The 19,690-nt window shown below is 35.8% G+C and overlaps 1 protein-coding gene across 6 annotated transcripts in view; it reads right to left on the bottom strand.

Moving 5' to 3' along the window:
- Positions 1-19,690, bottom strand: part of Nek1 (NIMA related kinase 1) — an 87,353-nt gene that overhangs the window by 21,250 nt on the left and 46,413 nt on the right. For 5 of the 6 annotated variants that reach the window (XM_048330363.1, XM_048330362.1, XM_048330360.1 and 2 more), the window contains 7 exons: positions 19,324-19,401; positions 17,984-18,079; positions 11,692-11,823; positions 8,663-8,728; positions 8,210-8,438; positions 2,500-2,652; positions 389-568 (listed from right to left, as the gene is read on the bottom strand). In XM_048330363.1, the coding sequence (XP_048186320.1) occupies positions 389-568; positions 2,500-2,652; positions 8,210-8,438; positions 8,663-8,728; positions 11,692-11,823; positions 17,984-18,079; positions 19,324-19,401 (934 nt within the window). The remainder of the gene's footprint in view (positions 1-388; positions 569-2,499; positions 2,653-8,209; positions 8,439-8,662; positions 8,729-11,691; positions 11,824-17,983; positions 18,080-19,323; positions 19,402-19,690) is intronic. The other variant, XM_048330359.1, reaches the window with a different exon arrangement.

Here is a 19,690-nt window from a genome sequence, read left to right on the forward strand (position 1 = left end):
ATGAAGGAGGCCCTTGGTTCAATCCCTAGTAACAGAAAAAAAAGGCCAGGTATGGGCATGGTGATGGCGCGTCCGTGCATGTGTGCGTGTGTGTCTAGAATTCTATCACTTGGGAAGTTAAGACAAGATGATTGCAAATTCCAGGTCTGCGTGAGCTATAAAATGAGATCCTGTTTTGAAACTTCCCTCTCCAAAAGGGGAAGAGGAAAGTTAACAAAAGCATAATAATAGTAATAATAAAAAGTGTAACAATACTAAACATAGCTTGGGATGAGTAATTTAAAAATGTATACAAATTCTGATCATTTCTTTATAAACTTGCTTATAAAAAAAGAAACTTAGGTGCTATTATATCAAATTTAGATTGTTTTGATCCATTAAAACATACCCGCCATATTACCCTCTGGCTTTAATGATGTCTGTGGAGACACTTCACCAATATTTGGACTTTTTGCTTCAACAGAACAATCGCCAATAGCTGATGGGGTTATAGCTTGTGATATACAATGTATTTCTTCTTCTTCTCCAGCAATTAAAGGTTTGAGGTTTTCCCCTTCAGGAGAAATCTCTAAAAACACAAAAAGTAAAAAATCATGTTAGTTTTCAAAATGACTTTACAATTGTTATATGTTCTTTTCTGCTGTGGGTGCTGGTGCTGGGGTTTTAACTCAAGGCCTGTGTGCTATCCCTATTTCCTACTTTTGTCGGTCACCTTTCTTCTTCTCCATGCTTTATAAGTATCCTGTTATCCCTTTCATCATTACTAATGCTCTTCCTGTCTTTCTCTCTTCAGAATATGGTGATTCCCAATGCTTTTACACTCTCTCTGTCTTCAGGATACAGTCTCTTATTAGCCTGACTCTTCATATTCATTGTGTCAAACAGAGGAAGCGCTCAGACTACCTTTGAAGACCTTGTGCAACTTCTTCCCCATTATTTTTAAAAGTTGAAAGCATTTTTGTCCTAAATAAAGCCAGAGACATTTTAAAAATGAACTGACTAACATGTAATATTAGGTTACTAGTATTTTTGCTTTTGGTTAGTATTTTGTATACAACTTCAAAATTTACGATTTGAGCGTGACCAATGATATACATATTTATACATTGTGCTTTTGCCCTTTTTACAAACAAGTGAATGTATTACTTCTTTAGTCAAATTATGTTTCTTTCTTATTAGATAAGAGAATGGATTGTGGTTAGGAAACTTACTCTTAATGAGGAAACAGAAACCCATTTTTGCTTGGTCAATACCTTCACCTCCTATGTTATTTTTCAACTAGCTTCAGGAGGGGGAGACAACAGGATCTTGAATTTCTCTATTATTTCAACATATTCTCTATTACTTTCCTGAAGAAGAAAAACTATGTTCTGCTTTTTATTCTTTCTTGTCAGTCATGAGGCTTGAATTCAGTGCCTGGACACTCTTCCTGAACATTTTTGCTCAAGACTAGTGCTCTTCCACTTTGAGCGACAGCGCCGCTTCCTGTTCTACATTTTTATCATGTGATTAAACTCTTTAGTGTAAAAGGCCTGTCTTAAATTTGGCCACCTTTTCCTTACACATAGCTAGTATACCAATACCCCAAGACTGAGGTATAATGAGTGCTCTCTCTCTCTCTCTCTCTCTCTCTCTCTCTCTCTCTCTCTCTCTTTCTCTTTCTCTTTGGTGCTGGTCCTGGGGCTTGACTCGGGATCTAGGAACTGTCCCGGAGCTTCTTTTGCTCAAGGCTAGCAGCACTCTACCACTTGAGCCACAGATCCACATCCAGCTTTTTTAGCAGTTTGTTAAAGACAAGAGTCTCATGGACTGGCTTTGAAACACAATCCTTAAATCTCAGCCTCTTAAGTAGCTAGGATTACAGGCACTGCATATGTATTTTCCTCTTGCATCATTACAGCTATCCCTCTCTTGTTCCAGAATAATGTCTATATCTGCCTATTGGAGAGTTTACTCAATTGAATTCCTGAACTTACATCAGAAAATACAATACAAGCTGGGTGTGGTAGTATAAATCTGTACTCCCACTTAATCAGGAAGCAGAGACAGCAGGCTCTAGAATTTGAGACCTGTCCTGAGAAGTTAGTGAGACCCTATCTTAAAAACAAAATATAAACAGCCTCGGGACATGGCTTAAAAGGCAAAGTGTGAGCCTAGTGTTTGTGAGTTCCTCTGTGAATCCTCAGTATCAGTGTCTGGAAACAAAACATAAAACACACACACACACACACACACACACACACACACACACACACACACCATAAAAAAACAGTGTTCTGCCTTTTTCCAGATCCCCAATAGATATCCCCATTTCTCTTATTTTTAGATTCATCTAGGTCAAAGTTCAATGCTACCATTTAGGTCAACTCCCCAGAAAATAAAAGTATTCCCTATGTTAGAGGCAATTTTAACAACATTAATAAATAATCCACTTTTTAATAATATCCTAGGACAAACAACTAGTTTTTGCTTACCAGTGTTGGTTTTTTTTTCACTTACCAGTTTTAATAGTTGTGTTTTCCAGTAGTTCTGTCTGAAGTTGGAGTTCAGCTTCTCCAAGTATCTTTAGTACTGAATCGGTAGGGTTCTTCCCCCAGACTTTTCTTGGAGATCCAATAGGATCTAACTTAATAACCTCTCCCACTGTATGTTCTAAAAGAAAACAATTACAAAGAAATAATTTTCAGTGATAGAACATAATAGTACACTGTTTCACAAGTTTTGTCTTTTGTCCAAGTGAGTGCTTCATGAATATGGGTTACAAATGCCAAAAAAATATATCTAAGGAAATGTGTGTTCTTTTACCTTACATATCCTAAGTATGCAAATGAAATTTCCTTTTAACAACAGCAACAATAATAATAATTCTAGGTAAACTAATTTTAATAAAACCTAACAAAGCTAAGTTAAGAATTTCCTACTGAGGTTTTGACTTGCTTGAACATTGGGTAGTAAAACACGAAACATATAGGTACACAGCAGCAATGCATAGGATTTAATACAGTATTTCAGTAATACAGACTTAACAGTGGTAATCTATACAATATGATAGTTTTTTTCTTTTAACCATCTGAAAGAGGCTTTATTAGGATATAAGTTGCCATACGTGGAATGACTCCAACTTTATATAGTTTGATATATTAGTTCCATGATAGTCAAATACATACAAATAAGCAAAGAATATTTAGTTTTATACAACTGACATGATTAAAAACAAATTAGGAATGGATGGTTAAAAAGAGTAAAGAATCCAGAAATAGATCCAAGACACAGTCACTTGATATTTGACAAACATGCCAAAGCAACACAATGGAAAGTCTCTTTAATAGACAAAACTGGAATGACTGAATGTCTACCAGAAATAAACAAAGTCCAACCCCTGCAGTGTAGGCATAGAAAATTTATGTGTAGATAGATATTTCTCAGAGAAAGAACTGGGAGTGTAGGAAGGCCAACAAGACTAGTAAATAAGACAGATTACTGAAGAACAGAAACACACACATTCAAGGAAACTGTGGCCTTTTACAATCTTTTTGAGACACTTCAAGTCTTCAGTAGAACAAAGCATACCATTATATCTAGTGTAAAACCATGGCAAAAACAACAAAACCCTCTGGGATCTGGAGAAAAGATCACTCAATAATAATAATATTGTAATATTTTGTGTGCCCTACCCTCTTGGAGTACACAGAGCAGATATGGTTTTTAATTCCATCAGAACACAAATACTCAAAATTCACAGGGCACTGGGTGGATTATTCAGAAAGGCTGTTAACAGAGTAAAGAGAAAATATTAGCCAAAGACTAAACACTAAAAATTGACTGAAAAGTATCAAGACAGTCAGTCACAAGTGACTAAATTATGTTCCAGAACAAAAGTCTAGGTTATTTATAGCAATATTAAAAACTCAATAAACTCACAAGGTCATAGTGTTTAGCCCTCAAACAAACATTACCCAAGCATGCACAGAAGCAAGAGACTATAGCCTGGGATAAATGGAAAAAGTCAACCAATCAAAATCAGCTTCCAAATACAGAGGTGATGAGATTAGTGGACAAAGTATAATTGTCATTAAAACTGAATTCTGAGCCAGGTGCCAGAGACTCACAGTTGCAATCCTAGCTACTCAGGAGGCCTATGTCTAGCAGATCATGACAGGTAGAAAAGGGGAGGTGGGGGGGAGATCCATAATAAGTATCAAAAACTAGGCTGGTGGTGTGGCTCAAGTTGTAGAGTCAGCTGAGCAAGCAAGCCAACCAAGCATGAGGCCTGGAGTTCAAAGCTCTTCCTCTGATAAACTACAAGTTTCTTATGAAGCCTTACAAGTCTGCCACCTATTATCTTTTAAATATGTCTTCTCTTTATTACCCTTCTTTTTGTAAATCATTTATTGACACTAGCTGGTTCAGTAGCTTTTTAAAACTAGTCTTCTATCTAAGGTGGAATAAGGTAGTTGTAGTTATTCTGTAAGTAACCAAAACAATTAGAAAAGTATACAAATCTTCAAAACACTGGATAGTAATAAAGAATATAGAACTTTCAAGAGAAAAGAAATCAGTATGACTTCATGATTGACCATGATCACTCAGTTTGCTGCTCAGAGTATTTCCAGGCTATAAGAAGACTAGGCCAAATTTAACAGGCTTCCTTCCTTACGTCAGAGGATAGAGTTTGTTCTGAAAAACTTGTGCAACTACTAGAAGAATTTCAGAGATCTGAAGAGGGTAGTAGGCCTTAATTATCAGTATAAGCAAGATACTCAAGGTAGGAAAAACAAAACAAAACACTTAAAACACTACAGGAAACCTAAGACATGAAATAGCCATTGCTATTACCAGTCAGCCAGGGAAACCTTGCAATTCCTAGTACAATGTTTAGGGTACTCACAAGGGTCTTATCTCTATAGTAGAAGTAATTATCATAAATTAAACATGGCTCCAGTCTCACCTCACAAACATTAGGGAAAAAAGCCCCAAATAGTTATAGAAATACAAAAAGTAACATAAATAAGGTAAAATTCACAATGCATGGCAACCAATAAGAAACTTGTCACACACGCAAATAAGCACAAGAAGGTAAGCTTTAAAATGAGGAGAAAAAAAATGCAAGGAAAAGAAATGGACCCAGACTGAGACAGATGTTTTTTAGATAGTGTGCAAGGACATTAGTAAAGATTTTATACAGTTATATAACCAAATCAAACTATTAAAGATGATGAAAACCACATTATCTGAGATAAAAAATACACTGGATAGGAGTAGCATGAAATGTATAGAAGACAAAAAGGCTATCATATACTGAAGACAGACTAACATAAACCATCCAGAATCTTAAAAAAAAACATGAAAGGAGTATCACATAAGTACAAGGCAATAAATAAAATTGGAATGTCTGTAGGAGAGAAGTAGGTAGAGGAATAAAAAATATTAGATTAGAAAAATGTCTGAAGAATTTGAAATTTAGAAAAATAAACTCAACAGATACAAGCAGCTCAAAGAATCCCAAGGACCAGAAACAAACAAAATCACATCAAGGTTCAATCATATTGTTCAAAACCTGTGAAGAAAGGTCTTAAAAACAGAGCCAGGTGCTGGTGGTTTACCCTCAAATTTAGCGACTCAAGAGACTAGAGGATGGTGGTTTGAGACCAGCCAAGCAGAAAAGCTCACTTGTCTTCGTGTGTACAGCAGGTGTCAAGTGGTCTAGTGCCAGCTCAGCAAAACAACAACAACAACAACAACAACAACAACAAACCAAGTTCAAATCACAGTACCACCAGAAAAAAAACCCCAACAACAAGAACAAAAAAAGATAAAGGAAAAAAGCAGAGAAAAAAGTTATGTACAGTGAAACAAAGATAAGGACAAGATTTCTTTTTGGAAACAATGCATATGAGAAGACAGTGCTAACTAATCATATCCAAAAGGCACTGGGAAAGTGAGAAATGAGCTGATTTTATAACCATCAAGGTAGAGAAAACCTTAAATGGGTTCAACTGCCAGATGAGCAAAAACATGAACATCCTCAAAATCTCATAAGGTAAGATTCAAAATGTTCAGGATGTAATTAATCTTAATTATCGTGAGAAAAGCTAATTGTCAACACAAATATAACACAGCTGCTGGAATTATGTAACAAAGATTTTTTAAAAAGTTATTATAAAAATGTCCCAGGAGGCAATCATAAGCATTCTTTTTTTATCATAAGCATTCTTGACGATCACAGAAAAAATATGAACTCTTAGCAAGGAAACAGAACATGTAATTCAGTGTCTGTTAATACAATTTTACTGGAAACAAAGCCATTCTCATTTGTATTGATGCTTTGTACAACTTTGCAACAGACGCAGTAAGGCCTGAAAAACCTAAAATATTTACTATTAGTCATTTGGAGAAAACATTTGCTGACTCCCTTTTAAAGTCTTTGCTCCACAGTTAGAATAAGTCTTGCTATTTGTGGGTGTCAATGTGCAGGACACTTCATGATCGGCTCTGCTCAACCCTTCCAAGACCTCTTGCTTGCAAGGGCAAATTCTAGGTCACAAGTTTTGAACTTTAATCATTCGTGTTGAATTATCTAGTTCTCTAAGTTTCCTATATGCTCTTCCACTTGAGTATGTCCGTTTTCTTCCCCAAAATTCTGCTTAGATTTGCTTCTTTCCTTCAGCAAAATTACATTGTCTAGAAATGACTTCCTTTGCCACACAAAACTATTATGCCCACTGGGAACCAGTGGCTCACGCCTGTAAAATGATAGCCACTCAGGAGGCTGAGATCTGAGAATCATGGATCAAAGCCAGCCCCAGCAAGAAAGTCCACGACATTCTTATTTCCAATTAACCCCAGAAAACTGGAAGGAGTACTGTGGATCAAAGTGGTAGAGCACTAGTCTTGGGCACAAAATTCCAGGCACAGTGCCCAGGCCCTGAGTTCAAGCTCCATGACCGACAAAAAAAAAAAAAAAAAAAAAAAAAAAGAAAAAGAAAAAGAAAAAGACATGCCCTCCTACGCATTCTTCTCGTAACCTATGATTACTCCTATGATTTACCAAGTACCTCTTGTTACCTCTTGTCACCTCCTAGAGGAACTATGGCCTGACTATTACTGTATCCCTTCTGCTTAATAGTGAATAGTGAATGCTTAATAGTTTTTAAATAAGTAAATAAAGTAAATGCCATCAAGTTGTTGGAATTTTCTCCAATGCAAGAGAGAATTTGACAAAAAATAGTCTATCAAAAATTATTTAGGACTTGCTCTTTCAGAATATAAGCTCTATAAGAGCACATATTTTTCTTTTTCTTTCTTTTTTTTTTTTTTTGCCAGTCCTGGGCCTTGGACTCAGGGCCTGAGCACTGTCCCTGGCTTCTTCCCGCTCAAGGCTAGCACTCTGCCACTTGAGCCACAGCGCCGCTTCTGGCCATTTTCTGTATATGTGGTGCTGGGGAATCGAACCTAGGGCCTCGTGTATCCGAGGCAGGCACTCTTGCCGCTAGGCTATATCCCCAACCCCGAGCACATATTTTTCTGTTTTTCTTTTTGTTATATTTCTAGTATCGAACAATAAGAAAATAGTGAGTACTCAGGAATTCTTTCTGGACAGATGAAACATTAAGTCAGATCTTTTCAGCAACCTTGATAAATGCCTAAGGGATCTTTCTCAGATTTTTATCAAAGTTTACCACTCTGCTTCTCATTAAGAATTAACAGTGGGCTGGGAATATGGCTTAGCAGTAGAGTGCTTGCTTTGCAGGCATGAAGCCCCGGGTTCAGTTCCTCAGCACCACATAAACAGAAAAGGCCAGAGATGGTGCCGTGGCTCAAGTGGTAGAGTGCTAACCTTGAGCAAAAAGAAGTCAAGGACAGTGCTCAGGCCCTGAGTCCAAGACCCCAGGACTGGCAAAACTAAATAAGTAAATAAAAATAAACAGTATAAAGTGTGAAGTAATACAATTTAAACATGCATTATAGTTCCCTCTCTCATACATTTTTTGTGTAAAAAAAAAATCCTTGCTATTCCTAAGACTGAATCATTTTCTACCCTCTACAAGTCACTAGAAGACAGCATTTCTCTTCTAGAAGGAAAATACAGACAAGTTATCCAGCCCCTCTCGGTTCTTCTAGTGTCCATTCCTTCAGATGGCCATTTGGCCAGCCTACTAATTTGCATGTGTAATAAATCAAAATGGGATATTAACATGCTTATACGTACTTTCCGTAGCAGAGAAGGACGTATCCAGTGTTACCTCATCCATGGGAATCACAAGTTCACCTCCTACTTCCCACTTCTTGCGATCAGATGGGATGGATTTTTCTTTTTCATACTGTCTGGCATCTTCATGAACAGTTACCTCACACATATCGGAGTGATTCGGCTTTCCGTTCTCATCTTCTTGAGCTTTGAGATTTTCATTTAGTCTCCGTAGTATTTCTCGTTTATTCTGCAATGGTTACAATGTCATATATTATACTGCACTTGCAGCTGGAGGTAAGAGTCTTAAGGACTTTTCTGCCTGGGTTTGCTTCAAACTGTGATCTTCATATCTCAGCCTCCTGAGTAGCTAAGGTTACAGGGCATGAGCAACTGGAACCTGGCTACAGTGTTATATTACAATATGTACATGATAAAATAAAATCACTGACAAACTCTAAAAATTGCACTTACTGAAATAGTACTGTTGGTCTTTTGCATTTCTTCCAAAGGTTCTTGGGTATCAGTTAAACTTCTGTCCTTTAAACACAGATAATTATAAAGAAGTAATGTTATTTTAAAAGTCTACATGGAAACATTGGATAGTTTTATTAACTTTGCTGTTTCAGGGAATTGCTCATTATGAACTTTTCTATTCCTGTAGAATGTAAAAAAAAAAACCTGTTTCACTATCAGCAATGATAAACATTTAAATATTATCAACTAGTACACTTAACATATACAAGGACCAATTCTCAATTACTTATCATATTTCATACTTAAGTATATCCTTTTCCTCTTTTATATTTAACTTTTGGTAACTGGTAGAAATAAAGGAAAATTCATATACTTTGCTAGAGCTAAGGAAAATTTTGATGAATAACTCAAGATAGGCTGTTTTATGAAAATGTTTGTTTCATATATGTGAATGTACATACATGTAATTTTATATATTAAAAAATACAAATTCAATAGTAGGCTTTGAATTTAGCCTTGCCAGTCCTTTTTTGCTTTATTTTTCAGGGAGGTTCTTGTGCTTTTGGCCTGGGCTGGTCTTAAAACTTTAATCCTTTCAATTTTGGCTGTCAAGGGGCTGGGAATATGGCCTAGTGGCAAGAGTGCTTGCCTCATATACATGAAGTCCTGGGTTCGATTCCCCAGCACCACACATATAAAAAAATGGCCAGATGTGGCGCTGTGGCTCAAGTGGCAGAGTGTTAGCCTTGAGCAAAAAGAAGCCAGGGACAGTGCTCAGGCCCTGAGTCCAAGGCCCAGGACTGGCAAAAAAAAACAAAAACAGAAACAATTTTGGCTGTCAAAGTAGCTAGGATTTTAAGTGTGCATCACCCTGCTTGATATGTTAAGCTACACTATTAAACACAATTGAAAATAAGCTTTCTTTTACAAGTAGAGAAACCAAGTAAGTACTGTGAGTCATTCGTACTATTAATAATATACATTTTTGTCTTCTGATTCATATAATAAAGGTAAACTAGACTATTTAAGAATTTTAAATATTTGTAAAGGAGAAATTAGTAATTGTGACAGAAAAGGTATTTAGAAGTCAGTAACTAAAAGCAATTTTCAAAGTTTGAAATAAACAATATTTATCAATAGAATGCAGTAAAAACCACTAAATGACACAGCCTATGTCAAATTACACAATGTTTGAAAAATACAAAAGATCACAGTAGTTAGTTTTAAAGTTAACACATGTATACAAGACAAGAAGCATTTTACCCAGTATTCAGGAACTAGCAGTCACTACAACCAGAGAGATGAACAGCTACTTGAGATGGGACACTGGGTACCAGAGAGGAAACCACACAGTGGTATCTAAAGTTGAAGTGAACAACGTAGCACAGGTAAAGTTGTCATCAGGATAGGAAAAAGACAAAGCCTACTTCAAGAACAGTGATTTCTTATATGAAGTTCTGGAGAGTGATCAAGAGGCTTATTAAATTTTCCTACATAGCCCTATTTTCTAGATGAGCACAAAAGCTATAAGAAATTAGTGTAACACTCAATAGTCCTTGTAGTTTCACAAAGCTTAATAAGACACAAATAAAAGGCACAAACAATGACTACCAGGAAAGGAGAAAAATGAGGTTAATGTATTTGAGGAAAAAACAGGGTATTTCCCTTTTATTAAAATCTAGGACGATGCTCCATATTATGAGTTCATTTCTCCTGGCCATAGAATAGCACTCACACGTCACATAAATACCTGGCACACACTTAGGAGTTTAAACTTTTGTGTGTGTGTGTGTGTTAGTTGTGGGGCTTGAATTCAGGGCCAAATTGCAGTCCCTGAAACCCTCCAGAAACTTATTTTTTTTTTTTAGGTTTAAACTCTTTACCTCCCCATGTTTCCCTTTTTTACTATCTGCTGGCATATACAGATTCAGAAATAGAAGGTAAAAGAATTAATTGTTGAGTTCAGTGTGTTTACACTGAATCCTCCACCATCTGCTATGTCACTAAATTTCAAATTAATGCAAACATATCGTGGACTTAATTCCTAGTATTAGTTGCTCCAGGTACCAAAGAGATATTATTTTTAAATATGAAAATTTGTCAATCATGAAGGTGGGGGTACAGAAGTATTTGTTGCACTATTTTTAGTACATTCCTTTCTATATCATCTATTTGTTCAGTATCCCCTTAAAGTAAAAAAAGAGGTAATGTCTACCACCTTATACTGAAATCAACAGATGCTCGTTTTTTTTAACCTAATATAGCACTGTATTACACAATGCACAAACTCCATACATTTAAAATCATCTCTAGATTACTTAAAATACTTAACACAGTGGAATGATAAATAGCAATCCTATCATATTGCTGAGGGAATATGATGACAAACATGATACGTGCTCCACAGATGCCATCACCACAGGCCTGCCCACATTGTACACATCAGCAACAGCATAACTTTGTTTTTTCCCAAGTGCTTTTGATTTGAGGTTGGCTGACTCAGATGTGGAACCCTGAGAAACAGTGAGCTGACTGAGTAGCTGTTGACTGAGTAGTCCTAGACACAAAAATCTGTGAGGAGACAGATTCCAGTATTCAAAGAAAACCAGAACAATCTTAAGGAGTAAATTTTTTTCTCTAGAAAAATCAAGGGGAACATTAAGAATTAATGTAGTAACATTAAGAATTAATGGGATGGAGTCTAGGGAAGGCGAGGAGACAAATGAAGAGAAGAAGTGTGGTGAGGGTGCAGAATGCAGAAAAACATTCAATGTGTATACTACAAAATTAAGAAAAGTGAGGGGAAGGTGGGAGAGGAGGGGTGGGTGAGAATGTTGACAGAGGTGACACTGATCAAGAAGCATTGTATTTGTTAACTGCTTTGTTGAATGGCAAGTCCTTTGTCCCAACTACTTACAGATAATAAAATAAAAAAATTAAGGAAAGAATGAGTATAGTTTCATTAAATTTAATTTATTTTAAATAATCTTTCAACTTTGAGGAGTTCTGAGTTTTAGGAAACTTACCATACCCACTTCTTTCAAAGCTGACGTCACAGACACAACTGGTATTATCTGCTGCTTTGATGGAGAGCCACCTGTTTCATGCTGTCCCAAAGGTGGAGAAACATCAGAACTCTTTATTCCTTTAGCCACCAACTATAGAGGAACAATACTTAATCAAATACAATGGGAATTTTATAGCTGCACTAAGACATAAAAAACTACACACAAACAATTCCCTCATTCTTCAATTATTTACGAGCAGGGCACTGGGATAGGTGCTGGGAAAAGAGTAGTGAGTAAAGAGAAAAACCTTGAAACATCATTATAAATATGTCCTATAGTTCTAAATAACTGGTTTTCATTGCATTACCAATTTCTCATAAATGACCCTAAAAGAGTGCTTTGAATATTGTTTTTATTCATCTTAATTCTAATCTACTACCACATCTGATGTGAAAAATATTAATCAATCTTACATTTCAAAAAAGAAATGCTTCTGTGATTTCTGTAAGTTCAGGTAAAGTCTCCTTAATCATCAATCATCCACTATAAGAGTCCTTATTATAAAAACATCAATGTGAAAGTGAGAATGGAAGGAGAGGTAGAGAAAATAAGATTTGCCTCATTGAAGTGCTCATGATATTCATGTTTGTTTTTATCATGCTCTTGCCATTTGGACTTTAAACAGTATGAAGAGTCTGAACTTGAACAAATAAAAAGATGGCATCAAATTGCAATCCTCATGTGAGAAGTAGGATTCCTACTTTTAGTCTTCCTCAAAGATTTTTTTGAAGAGTATACATACAAATACCATATTTACTGTATATCCTCTAAGAATAGAGTAGTAATACTGCATTGGTTCAATAGGTCAACCTCATTGAATAGGTATACTTAAGATACTTCAGAGTACAAGTAACTTAAAAATACACAAATAAATAATCTCACCTTGAGAAATTGTGTTAGAATATTTTGGAATTCTTATGATTGTTTTATATCACAGGTATAGTCAAAGGGTTCATAATTCTGAATAAAAGCAAGCTCCAAAGCAGTTCTGAACAATGGTAGCATTTTTAGAAAATATTAAAAAGTAATTTCTAAAGATAAAAGTAATGTCTAAGAAGCTGGGCAGACACATAATAGAAGCATTAGGGAAACTCTTAATAATGTATTTTTGGTCAGAACAATAGCATTACTTTTAAAGCCTCAAGTGCATTACATTAATTCTCTTAAAGAAATGATTCATCCTATTTCAATATTGAATATGAAGTAATTCATAAGAGTAAACAAATTCACAATATTGTGATAAAATCAATTTGTCAACAAAGTAAGGCTTTACAAAGTACCTATTAGTGCAAAACACAATTTGAGATTATAAATACCCAAAATGAATTAAGACTCAATGCTTTCTTTTAAAGGATTATAAAGAATGAGAAACATATAAATTAATTGGCATGTTATAGAGAAATAAAACTAGAGATGTGTACATGTGCTAACTGGTCTGAGGTAAAATGCAACACAACAGAAAAAAAACATGGAAAGCATGGTGTAAAGGCAGGAGCAGGGCTAATGATAACAGCCTTCAAGAGTAGCTAGTGCTGTTGGTGGGAATATAAACTTGTTCAACCACTCTGGAAAGCAGTTCCTCAAAAGAACATAAAGTGTCCCTATGACCCAGCAATCCCACTCCTAGGCATCTATCCAACTGACTACAAAACCAGGCTGGACTAAAGCCACCAGGACAACTATGTTCATTGTGGCATTGTTTACCATGATATGGAATCAACCAGATGCCCCTCAGTAGATGAATAGATCAAAAAAATGTGGTATATATACACAATGGAATTCTATGCTTCCACCACAAAGAATGGCATTACCCTTCATAGGGAAATGGAAAGACTTGGAAAAAATTGTATTAAGCAAAGTAAGCCAGACACAAACATAGGTTGCATGGTTTCCTCATTTGTAATATTTCAATGTGCCTAGAAATCTACAAGTAAACTCGATGGGTAGTAAAAGATAAAAAATTACACTTGTACATGAAAAATTTAAAGGGATTCTAAACAGTCACACAATGAGACCAAAGGAGGATATTCTGATCACAAGGGCTCAACGACTATGTGCATATGATCACATAAAATGATGCTTATTGAAATGAACTCCAAAAAATGGAAATCAGAGGTTTACTTTTGTGGGTTTTTTTTTTTCTGTTTTCCCCCTTTTGCCATTGCTTTTTATTTCTGTACTTTTTTCCTTGTATATAAGTTTATCTGATTTGGAGAGGGGAAGAAGAAGCAAAGAAACAGTGGGACAAAGTGTGAACTAATTCAGTAGTGATAGTCACTAGACACTATGTTGAAAATGAACAATACAACTTGTTGGGGAGAGAGGTCAAGGGGGAAAAAACTGGGAGAAAAGGAGGGAAGAGGTGACACTGTTTAAAAAGAAATGTACTTAATACTTCATTTCTGTAATTGTAGCCCCTCTGTACATCACCTTTACAATTCAAATTAAAAAGTAAAAAAAAAAAAAGAGTAGCCAGCGTTTGAACAAACATTCATTGTTCAAGGAAACCAACATCACATCGCTGAAGTAGAACAAATCATTTACCTGAAAAGCCCCCACTCACTTATTAGACCTGTGAATATTTTTTTCCAAAACTGGAAGGCTATACTTATTATCTTTTTGGTGTAGATATTAAATTGGACCATTATGTAAATAAAATACTCAGCTGTGGAAAAGGTAGCAATTATTATTTACTTAGCTTCTATTAAGAAAGACATGGCTTAGACATGTTTGGTTTTTTTGTCTCTGATGAATTAACTTGCAGAGCACATTTTTGATCTTTAGAATGCAGAATCAAACAAAAACCTCTCATATGTTTCTGTGATCAGAGTTTAAAATTTTGGTGTTGCATAAAGGAGGTTTCAGAACTTAGAAGTTGTTAAGAGGCTGGGATCTGAGGATTGTGCTTTAAAGCCAGCTCAGGCAGAAAAATCCCAGTGAGACTCTTATCTCCAATTAACCTCTAAAAAACTGCAAGTGGCACTGTGGCACAAGTGGCAGAGTGCTAGCCTTGAGCATAAAGAGGCTCAGGGACAGTGCTCAGGCCCTGAGGTCAAGCTCCACAACTGACCAAAAATAAATAAATAAATAAACAAATTAATTAATTAATTAATTAATTGACAAGAAACAGATCCGCCAGAGTCAAATACTTCAGGTAAATTCAAAGAAAACTTGTATTTTTAAAAAGATAAAATACTTAACAAAATTGTATGAGTAAACAGAGTACCGTGGATCCCACCAATTCTAGTAAAATAAGAATAGCACCAACTGCCTTTCACATCCTATAATGTAATTTTCATTCATCCTTATAAAGCTTATTTTAAAAGTCCTTTTTATTTGTGATACTTGGTATCAAACCCTGGCCCTCACCATTGCCAGATAAGCACCCTGCTACCTGTGTCATTTGAGATGGTGTCTTACTAATTTTGTCTAAGCTTGCCTTGAATGTGGGATCCTCTTGCCTCTTCCTCTCAAGTTGAAAAGGCATTTCTGAGGCTCAAAAGTTTAAAGGCAGCCTGGACTACATAGTGATATATGTTATAAAAGTAGACTAGTGTACTACATGTTTTGGATACAAAAATCATTTCACATATTGTTTTCTACAGTTTAACAATCTATCAAATTCATAACATTATCAAATTTGTAAATACCTCAAAACCCTCGAACCAAACAGGTTGAGAAATCCTAATCTCAAGTGCTCCAAATTAAAAAAGTTGTTTTTGTGCTAGTCCTGGGACTAGGGCCTAGATGCTGGCCCTGAGCTTTTATGCTCAGGGCTTGTGCTCTACTCGTTCACAGCTCCATTTGGACTTTTTGCTGCCTAACTGAAGATAAGAGTTTTATGGACCTTCCTGGTTGTGCTGACTTCAGACTTCGATTTTCAGGTCTCAGCTTCCTGTGTAGCTAGGATTACAGGTGTGAGCCACAGGTGTGTGGCTCCATATTTAAAACTTTTTTTGAGCACTGAAATGACACTACAAGTAGAAAATTCCAAGCCTGACCTCACTTGATAGGTTGCAATATAAAAGTGCCATAAGTGTATATATAGAAGTTATACAGGGCACATAAATATTGTGTTCAGACATGGATCCCACTGCTATATCTCATTACACGTATGTAAACATTCTAAAATTCAGAAGGATCTGAAATATTTCTGGTCATAAGTATTTTGGATAAAAAAATACTTTGAAATGCATTCATACTTTGTGAAAAATTTCCTAAATATATATAAACAGGTCTTAGAATAAGGACAGTTTAAGCCAGGTGTTGGTGGCTCACACCTGTAATCTTAGGGACTCAGGAGGCTGAGATCTGATGATCTCCATTCAAAGCCAGCCCTAGAAGGAAAGTCCATGAGATTCCTATCTCCAATTAACCACCAAAAATAAGCCAAAGTGGAGCTGTGACTCAAATGGTAGAGCACTAGCCTTGAGCTTTTTTTTTTTTTTTGTAATTTATTAATTAAACACAAAATTTGTGACAAGGTGTTGTGCAAAAAGGGTACAGTTACATAGTAGGGCAGTGTGCACATTTCTTGTGATATCTTACACCCTGTTTTTCTTTCTCTTCCCTAGGTCAGGTAGACATATATACAATACACAATGTACCAAGAACATATACAGTAGCCACGTTAGCCTTGAGCTTTTTGAAAAAGCTCAGGGGCAGTGCCCAGGCAACTGAGTTCAAGCCCAGGAACACCAAAAGAAAAAAGAAAAAGGAAGAAAGCATTCTTAGTAGACAGAAGCAGGAAGCATGTGTACTCTAAAGGAAGCACAGACAAAAAGAAATAGAAATAAATGACAGAAGAGGTAAAGCAATTAAAAGAGAGCTCACCATATTCAAAATACGATCTCTGATTTAACCAAGATAAAATTTCCTATTCTATTTTTCACTGAATTTTAATTTTTAAATATATTGCTCTCCATTTATTTATTTATTTAGTTATCTTTTGGTGCTAGCTCTGTGTGGTCAAGGCTAGTGTCCTATCACTTCTGGCTTTTTAGTGATTCATTGGAGATAAGAGTCTCACGGACTATCCTGCCCTGGCTGGCTTGGAACCACAATCTGAAATCTGAGCCACCATTGGCACCTGGTGGTTCTTTTAGAAACTTCCTTATATGTTCCACTTACAATATAAACAAATATGCTGCCTGAGAAAGGTAACACTATATAATTTGTAATAAAAGAACTTGTGATCATACATTATTCTCTACATTTAAATCCTATTCAGTTTTATAATTTTCACAATTAAATGAGCCACAGTGAAAATTATGTAAAATCCAAGCATCAAAATAATTAAGGCAGTGATTTTTATTCTTTGTTAGATCAAATATACTTTTGAAAAGCATACTTCAAATCAAGTATTTTTCAGTGAAAGATATGAGGTCTAATTATATATGTGTAATTTATTTTATAAAAACTATTAAAATTTGATATGACCTACTCCTTACTATTTAATCTCATATGCTGCTGTTAATAATGCATTTTCATCCAAAAGACAAAGGATTATCCCCATTGTTATCTAATGCCCTAAAATTCCAATCAGTGTGATAAAAACAAAACAGTAATAAAAGATAAGCATTACAGATACTAGGAAAAACTGCAAAAGAATAAAGACTTTGACACTGGGCAGAACATCAGTTCTTGTTAAATTAATTTATAAGTTTAAGGCAAAATGGAAGGGAAGAGCTGTTAAAATTAAAACCAATTCTAAAATCTAGACCTATCACTAATAATACAATGAGGCACTGGTAGAATAAGTAGACTGAATAACAGCAGAAGAGAAAGCCCATAGAAAAATATGGCTTGATGTACATATTATTCGTATAACCATTTTTCTAGTATGTATAAGAATTTAATATACTTTAAAGGTAGCATTAAGAATGAGTGGCAGAAGAGAGATATAGTTGCTACATGATTCTGAGACTTTGGGTATGTGGCAATATGCAAATAAAGAATTAAAAAAGTTATCTCATATCAAACCTCAAATAACTTTCCTACATATTATCCCTAAATGAAAGAGAATGTACAAATAAGTAAACATGAAAAAGATAAGAAAAAAATAGAAAATAAAAACTATGCTGGGTGTCAGTGGTAGAGAGGTAGAGGACACACCTAGCAACAGTAAGGCCGAGTTCAAATTCCTATACCCTCTCAGTCTCTGTCTCTCTCTCTACCTAAAACATTGATTTCCTTAATAAGAAATATAATAATATCATTAGTAGGATTAAGAATATGGGATGTATCTTACATGCTCTTCCCACATCTTCTTTTCTCTCTCATATGCTTCCTTTCTCTTACGTTCTAGTTGTTCTTTCAGTACAGCTGCCCGTGCATTTGTTTGGGCCTAAAAATAAAAACAGCCAATAATATCAGTTATCAGAGACAGGACATATGACTTCTTTTCTCTACTAGGTCTCTAAAAGAACTGACTTCTTAACCAATGAATAAGTGTGTGTCTGGTCCAGAATAAAGTTGATGACTTTGTTGTCATTGCTATTGCTGTGTGTGTGTGTGTGTGTGTGTGTGTGTGTGTGTGTATTTTCTCCACTGTACTGATGTGTGAATTTAGGGCTTCATATTTTCTAGGCTTTGTTTTACACTTCAATCATACTCCAGCACAGAATAAAAATTATGCTTGCTCTAAAGCTCTACTAACTTCAATCAGGTTTTCCAAATGAAAATAAATGCAGATACATTACAACAAAAAGTAAAATGGTCAGTACCATTCATTTTAAATGTTACTCTTCTGTTTTGTAGGACTAAATGTATTATGTATACACGTCTTGATTTCATCTAATTGTTCTTCATAAGTATGGCATAAAGAGAGAAAACTTTTTTAGGAATCAAAAAGGGAAAGGGAAAAAAATCAATGAAGAAAATAGGCCCAGGTGCTGGTGGCTTATGCTTGTAATCCCAGCTACTCAGGAGGCTGTGATCTGAGGATGGTGGTTCCAAGCTAGCCTGGGCAGAAAAGTCTGAGACTTTTTTTTTTTTTTTTGGCCAGTCCTGGGCCTTGGACTCAGGGCCTGAGCACCATCCCTGGCTTCTTCCTGCTCAAGGCTAGCACTCTGCCACCTGAGCCACAGCGCCCCTTCTGGCCATTTTCCATATATGTGATGCTGGGGAATCGAACCGAGAGCTTCATGTATAGGAGGCAAGCACTCTTGCCACTAGGCCATATTCCCAGCCCATTCTGAGACTTTTTTTAATGTTGGTATTAAAAAATATTTAGTTATTTATTGTCAAAGTAATGTACAGAGGGTTACAGTTTCATACATAAGGCAGGGAGAACATTTCTTATCAAAATTGTTACCTCCTCTTATCTCCAATAAACAACTTAGAAAAACCAGAAGTGGGACTGTGGCTCAAGTGATAGATTGCTAGGCTCAAGCAGAGGCTCACTGATAGCTGCCAGGCCCAGAATGCAAGCCTCAGGACTGGCAAAGAGGGGGGTTAGAGGGAGGGAGGGAGGGAGAAAAGGGGGGGGGGAGAAAAAGATGAGAATAAAGCTACCCAATTACATAAAACTTAAAACACAATCTCAGCTTTCAATTTCCTCCAAGAAACTCTTGTGCTTTTAGTGGATACCTTAAATGATTCATTCTTTTTGTGCTTCCAGTCATCTTCTTCATTTCCTTCTTGCCCTTGGATACTATCAGCTTCTTTCTACAAAATAAGTAAATAAAAAGTTCGGGATGGGGGAGGGGGTGAGGAAAGTGTTATATTTAAGTGCAGTGTGCAGTAAAAGATAATCTGAATAAACATCTAAAAACATGAAAAAGAATATCGTCTAATACTGTATGGTCCAATACTGCGCTCCCAAAGCTGAAATTGAACTCTCAACAACTACCAGCTCTGTAGACAATGGAATGAAACTACAGAGTGATATAAAACTCAGTTTAATCCCCTCATAGAACCTTAGTTATATTTTCTTTTCTGAGTTCCTCTGTAACAA

Source organism: Perognathus longimembris, chromosome 21, assembly GCF_023159225.1.
Source record: "Perognathus longimembris pacificus isolate PPM17 chromosome 21, ASM2315922v1, whole genome shotgun sequence".
Classification (NCBI taxonomy): Eukaryota; Metazoa; Chordata; class Mammalia; order Rodentia; family Heteromyidae; genus Perognathus; species Perognathus longimembris.